Below are 22,971 nucleotides of genomic sequence, written 5' to 3' on the forward strand. Positions count from 1 at the left end.
CGGCAGGATGCTTAAGTACTAAAATCTTTCCCAAAGAGTAATCTGCATAGATTTAAAAACCGACAAGGCACAAAAATAAAAATACCTGCAACTGACATGCACAACAAAAGTAAAAATAGAGTATCGTCTAGTGGTCTCACACTGTCCACACATGCTTCCTTCCGATGTCACTTAAATACCAGTTTTACAGTTCTTGCACAGCAGGTTTTAGTGGAGCTGTTCCTGGTGGAAATTGGCTTGTGCCACCTCCGTCAGCTAAAGTTTCAAGAACTTTCACTGCTAAATGACTTACGATCCCATAGGTGATTTCAGAGCTGTGCATAATCTAACACATAAGTTGTGAATTCAATTTCTTCACATAAATTGTGAATGTGGTTTCTTCACTTCATACATGCATACACGGAGAGATGATCTGTTCAGACTGTGCAACTGTGTTTGATATGTGGTGTTTGTCAGTGAGAGGGACCTGTCATCAGCCAGGCAAGTGGCTCATGGTGCACTGTAAATTCTGTTGCCATAAGACAGACTTTGTTGATAACTCAGGGCTGTGGCTCCCCAACTTTGCTTTAATACAGCCGGAGAGGCACTCAAAGTCCTGACAGAGGGAAGTGCACTGGTCGTCTTGAAATTAACCATATGTTGGTAAAAACAGTGAGAAGATGTTTATCTAGTTAATCAGTTAGAAGCAATTACAGTAGTTTTCTCCCCTAGTTTTTGCATACACAGTTAGTTTGATTTACTAGAAAAGAACAAACCCAAATGCAGAAGATTCCTACTGTATGAGATAACTACTTGTAACCTTTACATTGACAAAACAAGGGCCCTGATGTTCTGGAGCTGTCACTGCCTTTGTTGCTGTCCCTTTGATGGCACCAAAGCGAGTAACAACAAAGAACTCTCCCATGTGCCTGTGTCAGCCTAGCACCCTCCAAACTGCCCTTTTTGCTGTCTTACCAAGAATGACAAGATGAGGAACAAAAAAAAGAGAAACAACAGAGCAAATGTCTTACTAAATTAGAGCTGCTTGCATTGCTTGTTGAATAGCTTGTGCTGACAGACAATTATTCTGGAAATGTTAATGCAAATTGCATGGAGCAACCTTGACACTGGAACTGCTGTGCATCTGTGGTGTAAAGGGGCAGAAGGGGAGAAGACGGGGGAAGGAAGAAGATAAAAGAGAAGTGAAAATAGTAAGATATGCATGCAAGTGGAAACAATAAATGTTCTAGGTTGACATCCAAGAAACCTTGTCAGTGCTGCTGTGTTGCTTTTACTGAGCGTGTGTTGAAGTTTATTTTTGGCTTGTAGCTGGTAAATGCTTTCCGGAACTTGTAATTTATTATCCAGCAGTATTCATTAGGAACTAGTTTAGAATACGAAAAAAAGTCATAGGAAGAACTTCTGGTATTATGTGATCAATACAGATAGTGAAATTATACTTAATAAAACTATGGTGAAATGATGCTTTATTAAATGTGCTACATATCTATAGATCCAGAGGCAGGTTTTTAAGTCTTACACATTCTGTGTGTACTGCAGTAGCAAGTAGGCAGAAATAATTTCCTTTTTTGTCAGTGGAAGTTCAGCCTGCTTGTAGACTGTTTGATTTCCATGCAGTGAACACTTCTGATATCTACATCATTCAATTTTCCACTTGCTTAAGATTATGGGTAATGAATTCAGCCAATCTCACGTTTATGTCACATAGGTTCACAAGCACAGTAAAACCAACTTCTTCTCTCTGAGTTGTTTTTTTGAATTTCTGAACAGGAGTAGCAGCAATTTCTCCAGTAATTCTTTCGTGTTGCTTCATTGTACCACTCATAGAACAGCAGTAACCTCGAAACTTGGATCTACACAATTTGTGTCCTTTGCCTATCACACAGGAATGACAAAACAGCTAACACATTTTTCATTATTATGTTTGATCATGGTGTGTTGTACTGCAGTACACTACAGCCAATTCCTGTTGTTAATGATTAGTAGTAGTAGTTCTTACCCTTTCTGGTGATACTGGCACTACCGGGATAAAACCAAAACAGCATCAGAAGTGTAAATGACACTTGGAAGACCCAGCCTAGGAAATGTAATGTATATGATTGTCCTGGTTTCAGCTGGGATAGAGTTAATTTTCTTCCTAGCAGCAGGCATAGTGCTGTGTTTTGGATTTAGTAGGAGAAGAATGTTGATAACACGCTGATGTTTTAGTTGTTGCTAAGTACTGCTTGTGCTAGTCAAGGACTTTTCAGCTTCCCATGCTCTGCCAGGTGCACAAGAAACTGGGAGGGGGCACAGCCAGAAGAGTTGATCCAAACTGCCCAAAGGGCTATTCCATACCATATGACGTCATGCTCAGTATATAAACTGGGGGGAGTTGGCCGGGAAGCAGCGATCACTGCTCAGGGACTGTCTGGGTATCGGTCAGTGGGTGGTGAGCATTGTGCATCACTTGCTTTGTTGTTTTTTATTATTATTATTATTATTATTATTATTATTATTATTATTATTATTATTATTATTTTGTTACTATTATCATTACTATTTTACTTTATTTCAATTATTAAACTGTTCTTATCTCAACCCAGGCATGTTTCTCACTCTTACTCCTCCAATTCTCTCCTCCATCCCACCGGGGCAGGGGGAGTGAGCAAGCGGCTGCGTGGTGCTTAGTTGCTGGCTGGGGCTAAACCATGACAGTGATCCACCATTTGTTGCTCCATCTGGCTGTAACATTTAAACACTGAGAAAGGAATTTTAACAAATTTAAGATTGTTCTGGGAGCAGTGATTTGGTGACAGCATTCTTCAAACACAGAAATGAAGTTGTGTCTCTTATTGGTTGTATGCTTGGGATCCACTGCTGGGAATCAGCATGGGTTTTCCTGGCTGGTGTTGGGAGTACCTGTCGACAGTTGGCCTTGCTGCAGTCAGAAGGCAGGTACCTGGCCTCCTCTTTAGCAGGGGTGCTGCTGGAGCCCTCTTGAACAGCAAAAGAGCAAACCGGCTTGTTCTCCGCACTGGCCATGGACAGCTTCACGAAAGGAGAGATCAGTTGTCTTTAGCAGTTATTGGATCACACTCATGCCAGGTGCAGAAACAGTCTCTGCCTTTTATAAGTGGAGAAAGAAATAGTACATTTTACACCATATCCTTAACTGACAAAAATCTATGATCTGTTTTATCAAAGCCAGCTCAAGATCAAATACACACTGATTTCATTCCAACTGCTTGAGGTCAGTTGGAGTTATTCCAGTTTACACCCTATGAGAATTTGGCACATGCATTTTAAAAGGCAATTAGGCCCTAAAGCAGGAGCAGACTGTGTTATATTCGAATTTCCAACTAAACTGTAAGTAGCAATAAATATAATATACAGCACAATTCCGACTTGCACACTCCCCTCCCCTTTTTTAAAGAAAGGAGAATATCTTTATATTTTCTGCTTTGATCTCTCTGAGCATCAGATTTTTTAATATATCATTTGACCCACATTTCTTTTTATATTACTATAATGATTACAGTTTTAATTAACATGACAATTGAAATATAAAAAAATAATTAAAATACAGAGTAACATTTAAATTCCTAGTCTAACAAAGTAATTCCTCAAAAACATTTTGAAATAGATATGTTGATATCATCCATTAATTAACTAATAATTAACACAGCGATTAATCACCCATTAATTCATACATTTCTATTGCATTGGCCCAAGAATAAACACAATAAATATCAAATGAAACTCTTATCTCAAAATGTTAGTTGACTTTGGTTAAGTGCTTGATGAGTATCCAGATTGTCAAAGCTTCTTTGATGTAAGAAGCAAGAACATTTTGTGTTACCTATTTATAGATCTATATGTAAGCTGAAGAAAACTATGGTCATAGAAATACATAAATTATATATTGGCTATATATTTATATAGTTGGACTAAATATATGTGTAGTTGTGTGCTTGTGTGTCTTTGATTAAGTTTGACAGGAAACAAAATTGAAGCAAAAGATTCAAGATTGGTAATTCCTCCTTGAACAGAAGCAATTTTTTACATCCGGAACAAGTTGTTTTAGGAAAAGATTTGGAAATTTATGTTTTCCTGTTATACTTCCACATTGTTCCTTCACAAACAACCATTTCCTTTATTAGAAATTGAGATAATAAATAGTTTTAGGATTGGCACTACTGCTATTGGTACAACTCCTCAGAGAAGAGGTAAATTACTGGTAAGTACGATACTGAGGTAGGATGCAAATGAGTGTCCTATTTCTACTTGTGTCAGCACAAATTTTTCTGCAGACATCAGTGAGACTAAGATTTCACCACGGATCTTTATCAGTTATTCAGAACAATTATGGCAGTTGGAGAGGTGGATCAGGCTTTTAAGAAAGAAGTTTCAAATTACAAAAGAGAATTTCTTATCTGTAAAAGACACAATCCATGATTACGTGAATTTTAATGGAATTTTCTACATGGTGTACTAGTGGTTTAGCACCAAATTCAGGAACGTTAGTACCACATAGCAGCAGAACTGTCCCAACTGGTGGGGTTTTTCACTGTCTCAGGCCTGCTGTACTTTCAATTTCTATTCGCCAAAGCAAAGATTTTTTTCACCAGTCCCTAGGTTCTTCTATATAATTCCTTTCCAATTTTCTGTCTGGAGAGAGTTTGTTCATTGTAGTATATAATGTAGCAAACGAGGAATTAAACATCTGTTTTCCAAGGAAATGGGCAAAAACAAAAGTGACTGAATTGTGACGTAATTGATGTTTAGCTACTCATCTTTAAACATACATATATATATATAGCCAAATTCATAGCATTCTCTTAGCCTGTGCAGTCTTTGCTCTCATTCCTTCAATAAAATCAGCAAACCAGTTAGTGAACAGAAGTAAAATGCAGAGTCAAAGGGACATCAAGGCAAGACAGTAGTTCACAGAATTATTTTTGTAGAAATCCCTCAGTATCTTTGCACAGTTGAAGGATGATTTCACATTGCACTCACATTCTGTATAGGATATTGCAGTACACGTGGACTGATTAAATATAATGCAACACAAGTGATGCAATGATAATAATTAATAATGATTAATACCTAATCAGTATTAAAGGGCATGCACTGGCACTAGTCTAGAAACATTGAGTCAGTCTGGTATTGCTATTATAGCTTACTGGCATAATAATAAGGGTCCAACATATTTATCATAAATCTTAGTGCAATGAAGTTCTACTTAGCTGTGTCTGTTCTGAAATAGAATTACAACAGATTTCACTGGATTTTCACTTCTTAATAGTGGAGCTTGACTCCTTTTACACTGCTTATTCCTGTCAAATATTGAGCCACACCAAGATCCAGAATGCCATCTATTCTCCTACATTTAAACGCCTTGCAAGATCAGTAACTTGTTCCAGACAATTCCATTGTGCTAATCCTATTAGAACATGGCATGAATATTAATTAATGTAAACATACGCTTTTTCCCAAGGAGACTATTATCTTCCTTTCATGCCCTTCCTATAGGTTTGATACTACTAGATTTTGAAATAGACTTTACAGGTGCTTGTTCAGCATTTGCTGGACTAGACCTTACACAAGCAAAGAAGAAAAGCAGCCACTACCCGTATCATACTGTCATTGTCTGCTGCAGACAACGAGGAGTAACTGGGTTAGGTTTACCACAGCTTCTTTCCACAGTTAGTGGAGAGGTACTTTCTTTATTAAATGCCACAGTTTGTTAGCTGTAGAGAGAAAACTTTTTAGTGTTTCAGGTTCACCCTCCATCCCAGAAGATAATGAGGAGGTGCTTGGTACCAGGCAAGACTTGTCCTGATGCAGAAAGCATCCACACACAAAGCGATTTTGAATTGGCAAAGAAAAATTATTGTACTGGAAACATAAAGGAAATAGTTGTCTGTGCTCAGTCACAACTTCATGTTTATTTGCTGCTTTCTGAGGAATTAAGTTTTTCTTTTCAGACACGAGCAACAATCAAAGGAAGACAAAAAAAAGTTTCTGATCATTTTCAGAGCTTTCTGTGGGTGTCTCATTAATTGTGTTGTCTTTGGGAATGTTCTCCTGACTTGGTGACCACCATTTCTCAGAACTATGACACTGCAGGAGAGGTCAGAATACACCAAAGGGGCAAACAGATGGGGAACACTCAAAGGAGAGCCCAGATGCACCTTTTCTTAGATCCAGCCATAGGCCATGAACATGACCTGCAGCACTGCAGCTATTCCAACAGTGGGCAGAGATTGCCAGCTGGGCTGAACTGCACTGAAAGATATTTTGTAAATTGCTGCCATTTGAAAGGATGGAGGCAACATGCTTTTCTCTCAGCTCATTCATTTTACATCTTCTAGAAAGAAACACACAGTAGTATAAAAACTTAGCCTATGCTTAAGCCAAAAGTATCCTGCTATCTTGACTCCAACAGGGGCAAGTAGCAGGTACTGAGGGAAGCATGTGGTAACACTTCCCCATAAACTTTTCCAGCCTCCATTAATTTGCAAGATTATATGAAGGAGCATAAGTAAAACCTAGTTCTAAAATAATATAGCTCAAAAAATATGATCCAAAATCAGTAATGCTGTGTACTTTTGATTACTTTTTCATTAAAGAGATATGATACATATGACCCTGAATGTACTTAATGATATATTTCTGAAATAATGTCAGAAATGCTGGAAATAAAAGAAATAACATTTAAAAATTGAAATTTGAAGTTGTTCAAACAATAGAAGCCAGCCATTTGGTTATGTAAGCACTATAAACAAGCTAGTTCATTCCTGCTCTTGGAAATCATTAACTAAATGCTGAACTATAGAGACAGATAGTATGTCCATCCTCATCTGTTCAGGGAAAGCGGTATTTACCCGTCCAGACTGAAATCACTACCCAAAGTCCATCCAAAGTTCAGTAAAATGCTGGGCAGCTTCCCTCAAATAATTTAGGGTAATGGAAAACAAAATCCCTGAAGTGGAGAAGAGTAAACTGTGATAGATGTCTGATAGATACTGTAGTGTCAACCAGGGGATTCATTTTCCTCTATGCCAAGACTGAAAATAGAAACACAGTAATAGCAGGAAAAACCCGAAAGGAAAGCATTAAAAATGGTTAGGAACAAATAAGTCAAACTTAATGAGCTTTGCAGCATGCCTTAAAGAACTGGTGTGCTAACTTTCATCCAAGAATACTGAAAGAATTAGACAATGATCCCAATGAATAATTTTTGCTGATTTTTTAGCAAATGCCACAATGCTGGGGAATTCCAAAGGGCTGGGAAGATGCTACTGTTGTGCCAGTGTTCAGAAGTGGTCTCATGGAGCATCTTGGGAATAGATAAGTGGTTTGCCTGAAGTCGGTTCCACAGAAAATCATGAAAAGGGTGTAATGAGAAAGAATTGAATATGGTGACTGAAGGTCAGACAACATCATTACCTAGAAAATAATTGTTGCCAGATGTCTACCTTTCGCACATTGTCAGTTTGCCTGGTGAGAGAACTACAGACATACATGTATTTTGGCATTTGTGATACATTTGATGTAGCCCTCTACTGAAGTATGTAGAGCCATACATGATGAGCGTGATCTTCTGCTGCATAAGCAGAGGAGTATCATATATGATAGTATTAATTGCTGTCTGCAAAATTAGTGAGAGCTCTTTCCAAACTGAAAAATATTCAAAGCAGAACTTCAAGTATGACCTGAGGTTTGAAAAACTCATAGGGAGTAAATGCAGAAGCTGTGACTACCAAAAAGAAGATTAACATGTGGTTTCATCTGTCTAAAGTGTTTGTACAAGACATATTTTAAAATTGAGAAGTTGTGATCTAAAAGGAAAAGAAGCGGAATATAAAACTAGGGTTGGAATCTGAAACAAAAAAAAGAGGAAAAAATCACATCTCAGTTTAACAGTGAGAGAGTTGGGGTTGTTCAGCCTGGAGAAGAGAAGGCTGTGGGGAGACCTGATTGTGGCCTATAGGAAAGATGGGGACAATCTTTTTAGCAAGGCCTGTTGTGAGAGGGCAAGGAGTAATGGTTTTAAACTAAAGAAGAATAGATTTAGGCTGGGTATAAGGAAGAAATTTTTTACAATGAGGGTGGTGAAGCACTGGAACAGGTTGCCCAGAGAGGTAGTGGAGGCCCCATCGTTGGAAACATTCAAGGTGAGGTTGGACGGGGCTCTGAGCAACCTGATGGAGTTAAAGCTGTCCCTGCTCACTGCAGGGGGGTTGGGCTGCATGACCTCTCAAGGTCCCTTCCAACCCAAAGCATTCTATGATTCTATGAATTATGAAAATTACTGCAACACAGCCACTCTGAAGAAGGGATGGTGGCCTGACAGAGCACCAGCTTGAGTCTTTAGACATGTAGGTTTAGTCCTCTGCTCTTTATCAAGTTTTCCATATGACACTCAAACCAGTATCTTACAGCTGTAAGTGAAAACCTCAATACCTGTACCTTCTCTCTTTCCAGTAGTTTTGCAGACTCCTTACTTTCTGGTTCATGCCAGGCTCATGTCCAGTCATGTCATTAAAATAACAGAGCAAAAGGGTGCTATGAAGCAGTCTTTAGTTTCTAAAAAAAATCATATCATAAACTGAGATCAGCATTAGATAGGTCCTGAGCCTCTACTAGTCAGTGAGCCATAAATGGCATTTACTTTCAGGGACCCGGCCTCATGTGCATAACCTAGCACACACCTGCTTGATCCAGCAACAACCCAAAAGTCATTGCCATTTTTGTTCAGAATGAAAGCTGAGGCTGGAGAAAGCCCTCACACATCTGAAAAAAAATAGGCTCAGCCTGTGAGTGCCTCACCTTGGAGCAAGACTGAGCCAGGTTTGGTTCACTCATCTGCCTGCAGGAATTCAGGTGCATGTGCCCAATTCTCAGATGTCTGAACATCAGACTCCAGTCTACTCCAAAGTGAGACAAGCTCAGCAGCTCTGTCTGAAGATGAGCACCTCTGCAGCGCACAATTAAATTTATGGAACAGAGAGAGGAAGAGCCACTTGCTCAGAGTTACAGGTCACATCGCCTAGCAGGTGTATGTGTACAGGGAAGAGCCTTTTCCACAAATTGAAAATGCCTGAAAAGTCTTCGGAGCTGGGATCTAGAATCATGTTTTCTTTCTTTATGGCCCAATTTTTGTTTTTATTTTCTGTATAAAAGAGATGTCTAAAGAGAAGGTGTGCTCAGGACCCTGTAGTTGGCTTGGGGCAACTAAACTCCAAAGGGAGAGAACATTTAAGGGCCAGTCAGTGCTGGATCTGTGGGACTGCAGTCATCAGCACCTGGCCTTTTCCATGAACAGTATTGGCAACTCTGGTGCCTGCTTCAGTGCTGTAGGTTCCTCTCTGGCAGCTTGGTACCTAAGACATTTTCTGGATCTAGTCCTGTGGTCTTTCCTAAGGGGCCAGAGGCCAAATCAAATGTCAACTCTGTTATCAAATCAGCTGGTCTGTGGTAACTGTCTGCAATTTTGCTGTGCAATATCTTAGCTGATGGGAAATGCCAGTTCCACCTGGCTTAACTTGGTCTGCAAATAGAAGAGGGTTACATCATACCAATCTGCAATTGTTGCCAGCTAAGAGCAGACACTATGGCTTTACTGACACACAGTAACTTGACTGGGAATCTGACACCTACCAGTCAGTTTTCCAGCTAGGGTACAGGTATCACAGCACATTTACGCTGAATTGAGATGTTAGGAGGGTAAAAGCAAGATGCTCTGGAGTTGTGTTGATGGGGAACATAAAAATGCCATTATTCCACATCAGAAACATGATCTCTTTCCTAGGCACAAACCTTAGAGAATGCATTCTTTTTTTGTCAGTAACACACTTTACAGAGGCATGTGCTGTATTTACCTAGGTCTGTCGAATACTTTCAGGCATTCTAAGAAGATGCAATAGAAAAAAGCCCTACAAACTTTAGCAAAAACACTTTATGCCAACCTGTTGCACATCTGCTCACAGGGAAAAATATGATTCCACTAGTACAGCAGGTTTGTGTGTAGTTATTTTAAAATGAACTGTGGTCGTTACTATGTGGATACTATGTGCAAATGAGTTAAATGTGCACAGACATCATACATGCACAATTTAAAAAGTACATGCCTGTAAATCCAGTTATTCTGATTGTTGTCAGTATATTTTAATTGCTGAGATTGCTCTAATCCTTAAAAAGAACAATATGAAGAATTAGATTTGCATTCTAAACCATGAGCTCAGTTTGCAATGAAATTGCATTTTTGTCTCTGCAGTTCAGCTGTCAGTAAATCAACTGTACAGTTAAGGGCTTCTCTTTTTTTTTGCTTTTAAAAGTGTATTAATGACAAGGCTCTTAAACTACTGCCTCTGGCATCAGTCGCTCAAACATAGCTGTATTGCACTTTTTAACAACCAAATTAATTCCACATGAAGAGAAAAAGTATTCACTCTCTTTTCCTTTTTCAAACTTTGCAGACGTCTTGCAGGAAATGGCTTGACATACATTCCTAAGGGAGCATTTGCTGGCCTTTTCAGTCTTAAAGTGCTGTAAGTAAACTGTGTGTTGTTTGATATATTTCTGATTTCCTAAATGCTCCAGGGAACTAATTAACCAGTGAAGTTTTGATCAAGTAAATTACATATTTTGATCAGCTCATTTTGAACAATTCAGCTGAAGTGAAGATACATATGAACATCATTAAATCTTTGGTTTTTCATATAGAAAATATCCTAAACACAAAGGTTGGAAAACATTAATGGCATTCTAAAAACAACTTGCTCATCAAGTGGATGTCTCTGTACAATATCAAAGGTAAAATTGGTTCGGTTAATAGTTTCTTTAATTGTCTCAAAAGTTCTGATTTCAAGTCTAAAACTCGTGGACTTTTCATGATCGCACAAAACTGGGGGTAAATTGCCATTTCCTTTGCTTGAGAGCCGGGGGGGAAACCCATTATTGTAGAGCACCATGTAATTTAAAATGCAGTTTGTATTTCATATCTTGGTTTTTGCCATGCAATTACTTTAAGATAAATTATAAAAATATGACAAAACCCTGTATTATTTGGAGTAATAAGACAGTACATATAGTTACTAAAATTACTAGCAGGCCACGTCTCACAATATTTATACTAGAGGGGATCTTTGCCTATGTAAAGTTCACAGAAGCTGTATTATTAGCAAGAATGCCAACCTCCTAGGCAGCATCAAGCCAAACCAGATGCTACTGTAAGAGTATACAAAGCTCTACTGAAAAAAATACATAAGTGGGAAAGAAGTATGAAGAGTTTCTCACTCTGTCTACTCTTAAGTTGGCCAGCTGTAGCTCTTGTTGGCCTAAGGAGATTTAGGCCTGCCAAAAATTATTTCATTTACATTGTCCCATTGAGTATGCCTCATTTTGAAGGCAGCATGTACTACTTCAGTTTTACCCACATAGAATCCTTTTATATACATAGGAGCTGGTCCAAACAAGGATTATTGGGCCATATTCAAAGGGAGAAAAAGATTATTTTGGAATAAAAAGTGATTTTTCATTCTTTGCAAGCTAAATGATGTGATATTTCAGAAAAGAGATTTGTCAGGTCATTGCTAGCAATGTTCCATTTGAGAAAATTGATTTCATTGGGAAAAATCCAGCATTTTTTACAGAGATAAAATTTTATTCAAACCAAATCACAAACTCCTCATACAGTTAAAAGTTCTGTTTGCCCTAGTAGCATTTTCCTGAGTAAGGATTTCAAGAATCAGTCCTTAACAGCTTTATCAGAGTAAAAAACTGAAGCACTTCAGAAGGAAAACAAAATCAGTACATGAGGAGACCATTTCAGAATCACTGGAGGCAATTAGGAGCTCAAGGCCTATTGAAAGCAAATCGGATTTATTCTTTTAAGTTCCTCAGCTGCTTTGAAAATCCTGCTCAAAGCTGATGTGTAGCTGTTAACAAAGCTAATATGCTATAGGTATTTGTTTGCTTTGAAGAGAACTGGCATTTGACAGGGGCAGGGGAATGGAGTATATGTGTAGCTTTCCTTTGTGTGCAATCTTGAAGTAGAACTACTACAAAGGAGGTAAGCTTGGAGGAGAATTTAAAATAGAAAGAAATTATCTTTACTGTGTTGATTCTGGGTTTTGTGCTTCTCAAAATGTAGGATGCTGCAGAATAACCAACTACGCCAGGTTCCTACTGAAGCACTCCAGAACTTGCGCAGCCTACAGTCTCTGTGAGTATACTTGATAAATCAACTTGTAACCTTGCATGAACAATACTATATGATTACCTATTAATTACCTGTTAATATCACTTAATAATGTGCTGAATCAACTTTTCCTTTTAACTCTCTTTGAGCTGCTTTTCGAGAGAATTGTACTCTCAATTAAACATCAAAAGCGACTGATTTCATTCCAGTAATTTCAGGACACTGACAGCTTCTTTGCAGCGTTATAAACTGGTTCACCGTCTGAGAAGACACTCCTTGCCCTGCAATGCTTTCTGTCTGTCAAGAAGAATATGGTCCCTTGAGCTCTGGTCTTTCCCATGGTTTCTTGTTAAGATTCGTTACAGGGGAAGAGAAAGAATCCCAAATTACTCCCTTGGTTTTTTTCATTTGGTGTAATTTTTTTCTTTTTAACCGGTGTGCAAAACACTATTAACTCATGAAACAAAGTATACTAGAGGATGCTTAATTATATTCTGTGCTTCAGGCAGGTCTCTGTATTTATAGTTCTTGACTGTGCCATGCTGACTCAGTCCACGAGCTTCAGTTTTAACAGAACTCCTGCCAGAACTGCTAGAGCAGGAGTGAGGATTGGCTGCTTCATGGTATGAATGAAATTATTTTGATGTGCTTCTGCCCCATAACATAAAGATGGTTGTACCAGGTCATGCTAAAAGCTGACCTAGCCTGGTATCCAGTCTTCAACAGCAGATGCCAAAGGAAAGCTAGGCAAAGAATATAATAATACTCCTTTGGTGAACTGTCCCAGCTACTGGAGGTTTGCACTCAGGGACTCACTGAGCCTATTGTGGCTTCTTTGAATTTAGTAGCTCTTAAAAAATTTTCTTCTACGAGTTTGTATGATTGGGTTTTGAGCCAATGTAACACTCAGGATTCTTTCTGGCAGCGTATCTGCTGATCAGCTAGCCCTGTGTAGCATGGTGAAGTACCTCCTGTTATTTACTTGGAACTTCCCACCACATTTGATGTTCCCTAAGTGCAGCATCAGGAGAAAGTGGAAACAGCAGTTCCCTATTGATGTACGCCAGATTTTATAGACCTCTGTTGTATCCCCATTAGTCATGTTTTTCAGATGTAGGCTGTTAGGATTGTTTCTCATGTGGGAGCTATTCCCTTCCTCTGGTCATCCTTGTCACTCTTTACTGAACTTTTTTTCAGTTCTCATATATTTGATTTGAGACGAGTCAAGGAGGGGTCAGACCTGCACAGCATGTTTAAAGTGTTTGCACACCATGGATTTATAGAGGGGAATTATGCATGCTGTTTTGTTTGCTTTCCTACTAACTCCCCAAACATTGTTTTGCTTAATTTTTTTAACCTTTACTGAGCACTGAGCTGTTATTTTCATACTTATTACAACTGTGGGACCTCTTTCTAGCATGTTAGTAGCTACTCAAGAGTTTGTCATGTAAGGTTTGAATTGCCTTTTCTGCAAGTGCCTTACTTGACACCTATCTATACCAAAATTCATCTGCGATGTTCTTGTTCAGTCAATTGAGTATCATGAGTTCCTTCTGCTATACTTGCAGTTCACATTTTGCAACCACAGGGCCATTCTCGCTGTCTCAATGCAGGATGCAGTAAATAGAGTATGTTTCTGAATTACCCACAGAATTCCTTTGTCACCTGATAGAAAAAGAATGGCTAAATTTTGTAAAGTATCTACTCATTTTGAATGTGCAGCATAAAATATCTAGACGATTGAAGATAAGCAGGCAGGTTCTTTGGACAGAGGAAAATATCAGCTGACTCTTCTCTGTGCTTTAGTTGACCACCTTATATTTTCACAGAATTACTTTGAAATAAAATTATTTTCCTAAAAAGTTCCAAGATCGAAATGTGGAAGTCAATCTGGAAGTTCAAATAACTATCACAAAAAATGTTGCTACAGTGTGCACTGATCACCAGCATCACTGGTAAAAGTCTAAACGATGACAAGGATAGAGTGAGCATCTGTACCAAGCTATCCAGTCTGGTTAGAGTTAAGATGTATTGGTTGAGAAATGTACTGTGTTGAACATGCTCTTCTTTTTTTGTGTATAAAGAAGTTCCACCAGAAGGTTAACATCTTTTGCATACATTCAATTCAGCCAAAATCTGAAGAACAGAATTAATGAAATGAATTGATTTTCAGCAAAATTTTGTCATCTGTATATAACTTACCACTACACAGACACACATGCTGTATTAGCTCCCAGGTTTTTATGTCTGTCTTGAACAACATTCACCTCCTTAATATACAAAGCATTCGTTAAGGTTTCTAAAGGTGAAACAGCCCTAAGAATTAATTATCTTATAATTGTTATTTGGTCAGTGCCTTTTTTCTTTATTGACCAGACACAGACTGAAATATCTCAGCCGTATACTTTTGAGGTTACAGTTCTTTCCTTTGATCTTTGAAAAAGTCATGAGAAAATGCTGGTCTAGTGACTCTATTAGATTTTCTTTCTGCTAAACAAACAAAAAAATCTTGCTGAGATCACATCACTCTATACACATTCTGGACCAAAACACGATAAGCCAAGCAAACAAGAGTTCCTTTGTTGCCCTGAAAGAGACTGTTAAATTTCCGCACAGTTTCTAAACAAAATGACAGTCTCACTCAGGCTTTGTTGCAAATATTTTTTGCCTTGGGTGAAGAAGTTGAAGAAGTAAACCAAATACAGTTTGTGCAGTCTATGTAAAGGACCGATACTTTGTGACAGAATTAAAACAGAGGGAGAATAGGAGTGGTCAGTGGAAGCCTTTAGACAGCTGTGTCGCAGACCCAAGATGGAATGATATGGGTTTGTACAGAAAAGCTACTATCACCTGAAAGACGATCACCGGCAAAAGAGACCTCTTTGAAGAAAAGAAAACTATTATTCTTTTGTTTGCTTAAACAGGGTTGTGCCTGTCAGATAAAGGTGTGCACAGATTCAATTTCTTGTTTCATACAGGAATTTTCTGTTCACAAGGTGGTTCTTGCATTGGTTTCTGATTTACAATAGGAATTATTTCTTGAAACCTTTGAAATAGCAGGAGTCTTTTCAAGAGTGTAATTAAGAGGTTAAAAGCCTTCACAAAGGCAATTCCTGTAAGATAACAACTTCTTGTATTTATTGTGTTTAACTATGCAGGTGGCATGATTTCTGGAAGCCTCATTAACCCTTTGCTTTAGTTTAGTATAGATGCGAAAAACTGAAAACAGGTGGCAGGACTCAAGTCTCTGCCTTTTGTGCTTTTACTCAAGAAAGACAGTCATGTAGAGGAGGGGCAAGCCATACTAACTGCCTTGCTGTTAAAATAATTTTTATGTAAGTATACATATATAATTGTGTGTGTGTGTGTGCATGCACAATATATGTGTATATATATATGCACACGTAAGTTTTCCATGTTCACTCATAATGCAAATTCATCACAAATTTTTTGCACATAAAGATATTTCTGAATGATATGATCTCCTTATTATCTAGTTCCAGGCTCAGAAATTAGAGTATAGGTATCAGTATTGATAGATACGTTAATTGATGCTAAATGGCCTGTGGCACACAGAACAAGAACTGATGTATTACAGGAACAAGCACCAATTTCTTCCACTTCCTTGTGGCATGCGGAATGGTGTGACAAGTTTGAGCGATAAATATTCCTAAATTTCTTAAGGCTTGACCTGCCTCGAGAATAAGTCAGTCTTCTTCAGACAGCAGACATTATTCAATAAATACTATAAAATGAGAAATGGGCACCAAAAAAATAACCAAAAACTCCTAAGATCTGTGAATTTCATGTTCAACAGCAAAAATCCATGTGAAAACTTTTATACTGTTGCTTCAAAACAAACAACAATATGTTTTTTTCTGTCACTGAAACAAAAAATAAGATTAAACAATATTAAAATCTTCTCCAATTTTATAAAAGACTTTGTAGTTCAATAGTCAACAGTCGTGACGCGCTACTTTGATTAATGAATGAGTTCAGCTACCAGAGCTTGGACAAAGATTGTGTAGGACTCCAGTTCCCTTTGTGGCAGGAGGGTTTAAGGAAGTAACCAGAACATGTTGATTTTGAGATATGTTTTTGATCTCCAAGTTCAGCAGAAGGATATCTTCAACTTATTATATAGGCTATAATTTTCCTCTGAAATGTAGTGTGAATACAAATTATCTGGTCACGGGTTCAATCCCTGCTCACTGCAGGGGGGTTGGGCTAGATGACCTCTCAAGGTCCCTTCCAACCCAAAGCATTCTATGATTCTATGTCAGATCACTAGGCCTAACAATTCAAACGGCATTTATTTCTGTTAAGCCAAAAAGAGGAAAATATGTTTGCAGGTACCATGATTGAAAGGGACAAACATACAATCACTGACATGTCACAACTTAGGTCTTGACAGCAGGGTTTGAAGTATCACTTGAATGCTGTCTTCCCTGTTACTCACCTTGAGTAAATATATTTCTTTAGAACCGAGTACAAGCAGATGGTCTCTGGATTTTGTGTTTCCCACAGCATCAATATCTCTGTTCTGCTTTTAAATCAAGAAGCCTTTTAGTGTTTTTGAATATACCTGTACAGTACAAAAGCCTTTTACACATGTATATTAATTTGTTTTTCAAATATTGTTACTAATTGACAGCTTGTTTTCTGTCTAATTTTTTTTCATTTAACATATGTATTTGTTTAAATAGGTATCTTTTTCTCTTTTGTGTAATTTTCTTGTCATTTCTAATGACATCCCTTATGTACCAGAATTGGCATATAATTTAAGTATTTTTGAACAAGAAGGGACTGGTAAAGCAGGCAGTGACATACCAATAATTTAAAAAATATTTTTCCCTGGACATGTTAACACAAATTTTATATTACTGGCAACCAATAAGTTGCAGATCTCCATTTGCGAATGTTGCTAATTAAAGGAGGAAAGCATAATGGGCATTGCTGATGGAAAAGCAGTTTCTGATATTCTTTTATTGGGACTGTTGTAATACAACCCTTTGCAGTGAATACTACAGCTGAAACTTCACTCCCTGTTTATTTTCTTGTTTACACATCATTGTTAATGAGCAGCATTTACTGCTGCATTGTCAGACACAAAAACAGTCAAAATCAAGAACAGATTGGGTGCTATCTCACTGCCTATGCCAAAGCAGTCATGAAGGACATTTAGAAGCAACTGTATCACCTGCTTTCATTCCTGCAAAATTTAAGAGACGTTTACTTTAATAGTAGAAAATAGGGCAGAATACAACATAGCCTGACTTCCAAAGCACTGGGAACAGTTGATAGAGGGAAAAAATTAACCATCTTTTCTCCCTTGACAACCTGCAAAGTTGGAATTTAGTGAAGCAAATTATTTTGACATTACAAGTAATAAGACAAGAAAATAGTGTCAATGAAATTTGTTTTAAATTTCCTAACAGAATTTGTAAATTGCATAAATTTTATTTTTAAGATATTTTGGTATTTGTGGAGCACCTGATGGTGACACTGAGTTTTACATAAAATATTATCTAGAAACCATCTCGGATGTTCTTAATAATTGCCTGGCTGGAACAGGTCAGCAAATTAGTTTTTCCTCTTCTTCCTACTCCTCCAAATATTTGACATTTCAAGAGAAGTTTCCATTCTTAATCTGAACAAAGAGTTGAAGACTTTGAGGGAACAGAGTTCTGAAATACTTCCAGTTCAGGGTGGAAATTAAAAAGCCTTTTTTTCAGAAATGTTAACCTTAAACAATTTTTTCTGTTTTGATGCTTGTGTTAATAATCTTGATTTTTAGTTAAGAGAGGAAACAACTTTGATGAAATCACATTCTCCCAAGAGAACTGTTTTCATGAAAAGACAGGAGCTTTAGTTGTGGTTTTCATGTCACACCCCATGATAATGAAGCCTACAGGAGGCATTATCCTTCTTAGGAAACCCAGTACCTCAACAGGTACCCACAAACTCCCTGAGGAGGAATTTCCCACAGTTTAAATCAAGTCTTTGTGTACCCATGCAGGTGTCTGTGCGCATACGCAAAGATGTCTCAAAACTCACCATTGCAGTCTCCTCATTTTATTGCATACCTTAACCATCCGAGCTGCTAGAGCCCTGGGGCGCACTAGGTAACAGAATAGTGATTGAAACATGGAGAACTAATACAATATCAGACCACCCCTCTCAGTCACAGACACTTTTCTAGCTTGATAAGCAGCTGGGAGGAAGACAGAGGTGCAAGGTTCCCTAAAACGTGTGCACTACTATTTTAGTTAGGGCGCAGTCCCTAACTCAACCAGTTGTAGGGCCAGTTACTTTCAAAGTGGGGTGCAAATAGGCTGAACTAGATCAGCAATTCCAGGCCACTGGGTGGTGTTTTCTTTCATCCAGTAGAAGCTACTAAGCATCTGACTCTTGTGAGCAATCTCAAAAGAGTGGGTTTTTTTTAATCACATTTGCAAGGGACAGACAAATTTCTCAACCTCAGAACTTCTAGCCAAAAATCATCCTGCATGGCTGAAGGCCACCAGGTCGTACACCATATGCGGGAGGAAGACAGGAAGCCGCTGTTGGAGTGGTTAGCAGTGTGGGGGCTCACACTAGATTTCTGGGGAGATCCTCCTGGGCACCATACAGCCACAGACTTGCTACGGCCAGCCTAGCAAAGCAAACGGTGCTTCGGAGTGCTCCCAGGCACTGGCCGTGACCGTCTGTCCTGCTGCACTGTTAACAGGGTCCTCGGCACACTTTTGACCCGTGCCAGCTAACGTTTGCCTGAACTGTTCCCTGGGGCCACCTGGCAGCTTCCACGCCCCTGGGACCACCCCCAATAGGCCCTCTGCGTGCAGCCACCTGGTTTGGGAAGCTAGGAGAGGTCACTAGCATAGTGCCAGCCACTCCTAGCCAGTTGGCTGCGGGACCTGGGAGCGCTCCCAGCCACACCAAATATGCCGGTCTAGCTGTGGACTCCTGATCTGAATCTGCAGGCAGATTCCTAGGATAACCCAAAAGCTCCTGCTGATCCCCACTTTTTCCCACCTGTGGGGATTGAGGGTACCCGGTATCAAAGCCAGTCTTTGTATAAAAACAGCATTGCAGCTGGCTGTTTGTGCTTTATGCAGTGGGCTAGCATCCTGGCCCACCGTCTTGAATGCAGGTTTACCAAAACACCCGAGCAGCATGTTTGTCTACGAAGAGAAATGCTAAGGATTGAAACTCCCAGAGCTGCAGAGACCTCCCCATGTAAAACTGAGCAGTGGGACAGAAACAAACGCTCCTAAACTGTGACTCGTGACTTTTCTTTTTTGGTCTTGCTGTTGCCGCACAGGGTTCTCTGTATCAGTCTTGTAGAAGCCCATACAAGGGCAGAGCTGAAAGTGATCTGTGGGAACTGCTGTGCTGGTGTGTTGTAATTAAGCTTTTACAATAGTCCTAGCATTTTCCCCTGTGGACTGAAGGGGATATCCTGCGTAAAGGGCCATGTTTGAAAAACATGTCTCACAATAGCCAGCTATATTTTCATTACATCCACTTTTCAGAGCCAGTTTTGATGTCACTTGCCATTACTTAAATGGGGCTTTAGCCCAACTCGTGTGAACAAACCCTTGAGAGGGTTCATGCCACCACATACTAGCAAAGATGGTGGGGCTACAGGTGACCCCCTCCTGCCTGTTATACCCTCCCCAGAGAGGCTGTGCCCGCAACCTCTGTCCATCATTGCTCTGTTCCTGGTGGAGGGGCTTGTCTGTGGCTCCCTGCATAAGAGAGCCAGGTCAGGAGGGGAGCAAGGTGGTGGGAAAGGGAGGAGCAGTCTTTAATCTGCCATGTGCTCTCACTTCTCCGCCTCCCCTGCCTGGTACATATAGCCCCACCCTTTTCATTTGGTTTTACCTCTCCTATTTTAAACTGAAATGTCGGAAGAAATATTTTGTCCTTGACTTCTTTATCTGTCTTTGTGGCTTTGCTCTTCTCCAGTCCCTTTGTTGTATTCAGGCCCTCATCCATTGCAAGAAGAGGCAATCCATGTAATAGCTGTTTATTTCAGAGGGGAGAATGACCTGGGAGAAATCTCCTTCCTGATCCCATATCTAGCGTTTGATTTAACCCTGAATGAATGAGCAAGACACGCCAACAAGACATTAAGGAATTTCTTGATCACAAGGTACATCCAGGTTGTAGCTGGGCTTGCTCTTGAGAGAAGACTCAGAAAGAGGAGAAAAATATATATTCCCTTAGAAACTTACAGGTGGCATAAAACTTAAGTATCCAGTTGTATTGGAATGATAAAAAAAATCCAAATCAAGTATTTTTCAAACATCTACCTTCAGTCATTCCAGAGTTCCAATAAATTAGTCCTATTTACGAATCCATATGAATAATATCTTTTCATAATTTGTACACGTGGTTGTAGCATTCACAGTATGTTACGGGAAACACCAGTGGGATACAGTCCACATAGCTCAAGCATTTACTTTGAAAGGTTTGGACATTTTAAGTGAGCTCATGGTGAATTTCATACTGGCTGCTTTATTTACATGCTGCCTATCAGAAGAGATCAAGTATTTCTGTTTCCTTAAACTGGCTCTCTCTGTAATATAATAGCAGCTTTCAAACTCACCATGTTATCTATATATTTTCAATTATAAATAGAGTCATGTTTGTGAGTTAATGGGTTTAGTTCTGGAAGTGCCAAAACTTTGATCAACCCATGTAAAATAATTGGCTGGAAACAGCGATTTTGATCAATGCTTTTTACATCAGTGTGCATTACCTATGGTACAACAGGAAACATAACCACTGCTGAAACCTTTATCTGCAAGAGGAAAACGGTACTTGGAAATTTTAAAAAGATTAGATAACAAAAGAGCACTTAAGGCAATACTTCTTACAAGCACTTGCAGGATACATAATCCAGTTATAGGACCTGCAGCACAAATCATCGTAGCTTCTTGATTTCTTCCGAAGTTTATTTAAACAATAATCCAACTACCTAGAATCTCATTTATATTATAGCAGTCCTGTTTTTCTTTCTATGTTGCGTATTTTGTTTACATAGCCAGTGGTGGGTTTATATGTGGCAACATCAGCTATAAACAAAATCAGTTCCTTGATTTGCTACCAAATACTGGTAAGGTAAAAATCCTGGTCTCACTGACGGCAGCAGAAGTATTGCCGTTTCAGCTACAGGGACGCATATAAACAACTGACTGTTGGCTTTGCCACGCAGCCAGGCATCCTGTGAGTAACTCCTGTGGAGTTAATGAGGACGTCAGAGCTGCACAGGCAAGCTTCATATTGAACAAGATGTTAACTGTAATACAGTAACACATTTAGGTTGAATAGAGCCTCCATTCTTTAATCAGTGTAACTGTCAAACTAAGGCAACTGTAACTTCTTAGTTTACATACCAGCATCACCCAGGGAAGAAATTTACTTCTGAGTGAACACAAAGAAACCTCATCTACTCATTCAAATTATACCTTATTTGAAAACACAGGTGTAGCATGGTTGTTGCCTGGGGTATGGGGGAGGTACAGCATGAGTATTTCTAAACATTTCCAGCCTCACCCATTTGTTGACAGACCCTTGAGTTATTTTGGAAGCTCTGTCTCTGCTGCCTGCCATGTCAGTTATTATATTGAAAATTTAATTGTACAAGGGCTTTGACACTGAACTTTATAAATTTGTTCCAACTGACCTTGTCTCAGTTATTTGCCAGCCTGGCATGGAGCCTTAGCAGTCATTATTTGTTCTCGTGCAATAGGTAGGAGCAGCATGGAGCAGGAGATAGAATGGACCTGACATTTTACGTGACTGTAAATGAAGAAGCAGCTTTAAATAAAGAGATTAGTATGCCCGCCACAAAGAGTATTGCATTTCTCTCAAACAGACCGAATTTAGGTTGTTCAGAATTACTTCTTTGTACCCTGGGTGTGTCTGTTTGTTCTGTAATGTTTTCAAACATCTATTTAAATTTATTTCTGTTTCACCATTCACTTAATTACTCCTCCTTACAGACATCTTCAAGAAAAATTTTAGAGTGTGGCTTTCATGTTCCGAACAAGGTACAAGTCACTACAACACATTAAAAGCAGAAAAAGTGTATTGGAGTACAGATCAGCGTCTGGATGTTTCACAAAGTTTCAGAAATCTGAAGCACACTTTTAAATATTTCCCTGAAAGCATCACAGTGGGAAAGCAAAAGAAAGCGAAAGCCAATGAGTATATGACATAATATTTCTAGCGCCACATCTGCAAAAGGTTCAGTAGATTTAATCCTTATTTACAGAAGTGTGAGAGCAAGGTATCACCTGCAGGCTCTGAAGAGGCACGATGTGCAGTTGAGCTCACTCTGTTGGCTCTGCAGCAACTGAAGTGTATTTAATAACTTCCTTTTCAAAATAAATATATCACATTAGTAACACTAATCTCTATTTTAAAAAAATTTTGCTCCACTACTAAAAAATGTGAACTTCAGTGCTCATTAGAATCATTGGAATAAAAATATGAAAGAAAAGGTAAAATGGGAACAGAGACTCAGAAGTGTGTTTTATTTGTGGCTCTTAGAATGGGTGTCTAGTGTATAGAAACCCAAATTAGTTTGCAGCTCAGTGATTTATAGGTTCTGAAAGAGAATCTCTGGCTGAGTTTCATACACTTCTTTATTCCATACTTTCAAATAATTGGGAAAGGAAACAAATTCATACCTGGTCTGTAGAGAGGCTTTGCTCAAAAGTTATAAGTGTGTGTTCTCAGTGAGTTGATGGCTCCAAAGGAGAGCTGTT

The 22,971-nt window shown here is 38.9% G+C and overlaps 1 protein-coding gene across 1 annotated transcript in view; it reads left to right on the forward strand.

Annotated features, from left to right (window-relative positions):
- Positions 1-22,971, forward strand: part of LGR5 (leucine rich repeat containing G protein-coupled receptor 5) — a 98,165-nt gene that overhangs the window by 49,975 nt on the left and 25,219 nt on the right. Inside the window, exons 3-4 of the mRNA XM_075711956.1 lie at positions 10,467-10,538; positions 12,143-12,214. Coding sequence (XP_075568071.1) covers positions 10,467-10,538; positions 12,143-12,214 — 144 coding nt within the window. The remainder of the gene's footprint in view (positions 1-10,466; positions 10,539-12,142; positions 12,215-22,971) is intronic.

The sequence above is a fragment of the Pelecanus crispus genome, chromosome 1 (assembly GCF_030463565.1).
Source record: "Pelecanus crispus isolate bPelCri1 chromosome 1, bPelCri1.pri, whole genome shotgun sequence".
NCBI lineage: Eukaryota > Metazoa > Chordata > Aves > Pelecaniformes > Pelecanidae > Pelecanus > Pelecanus crispus.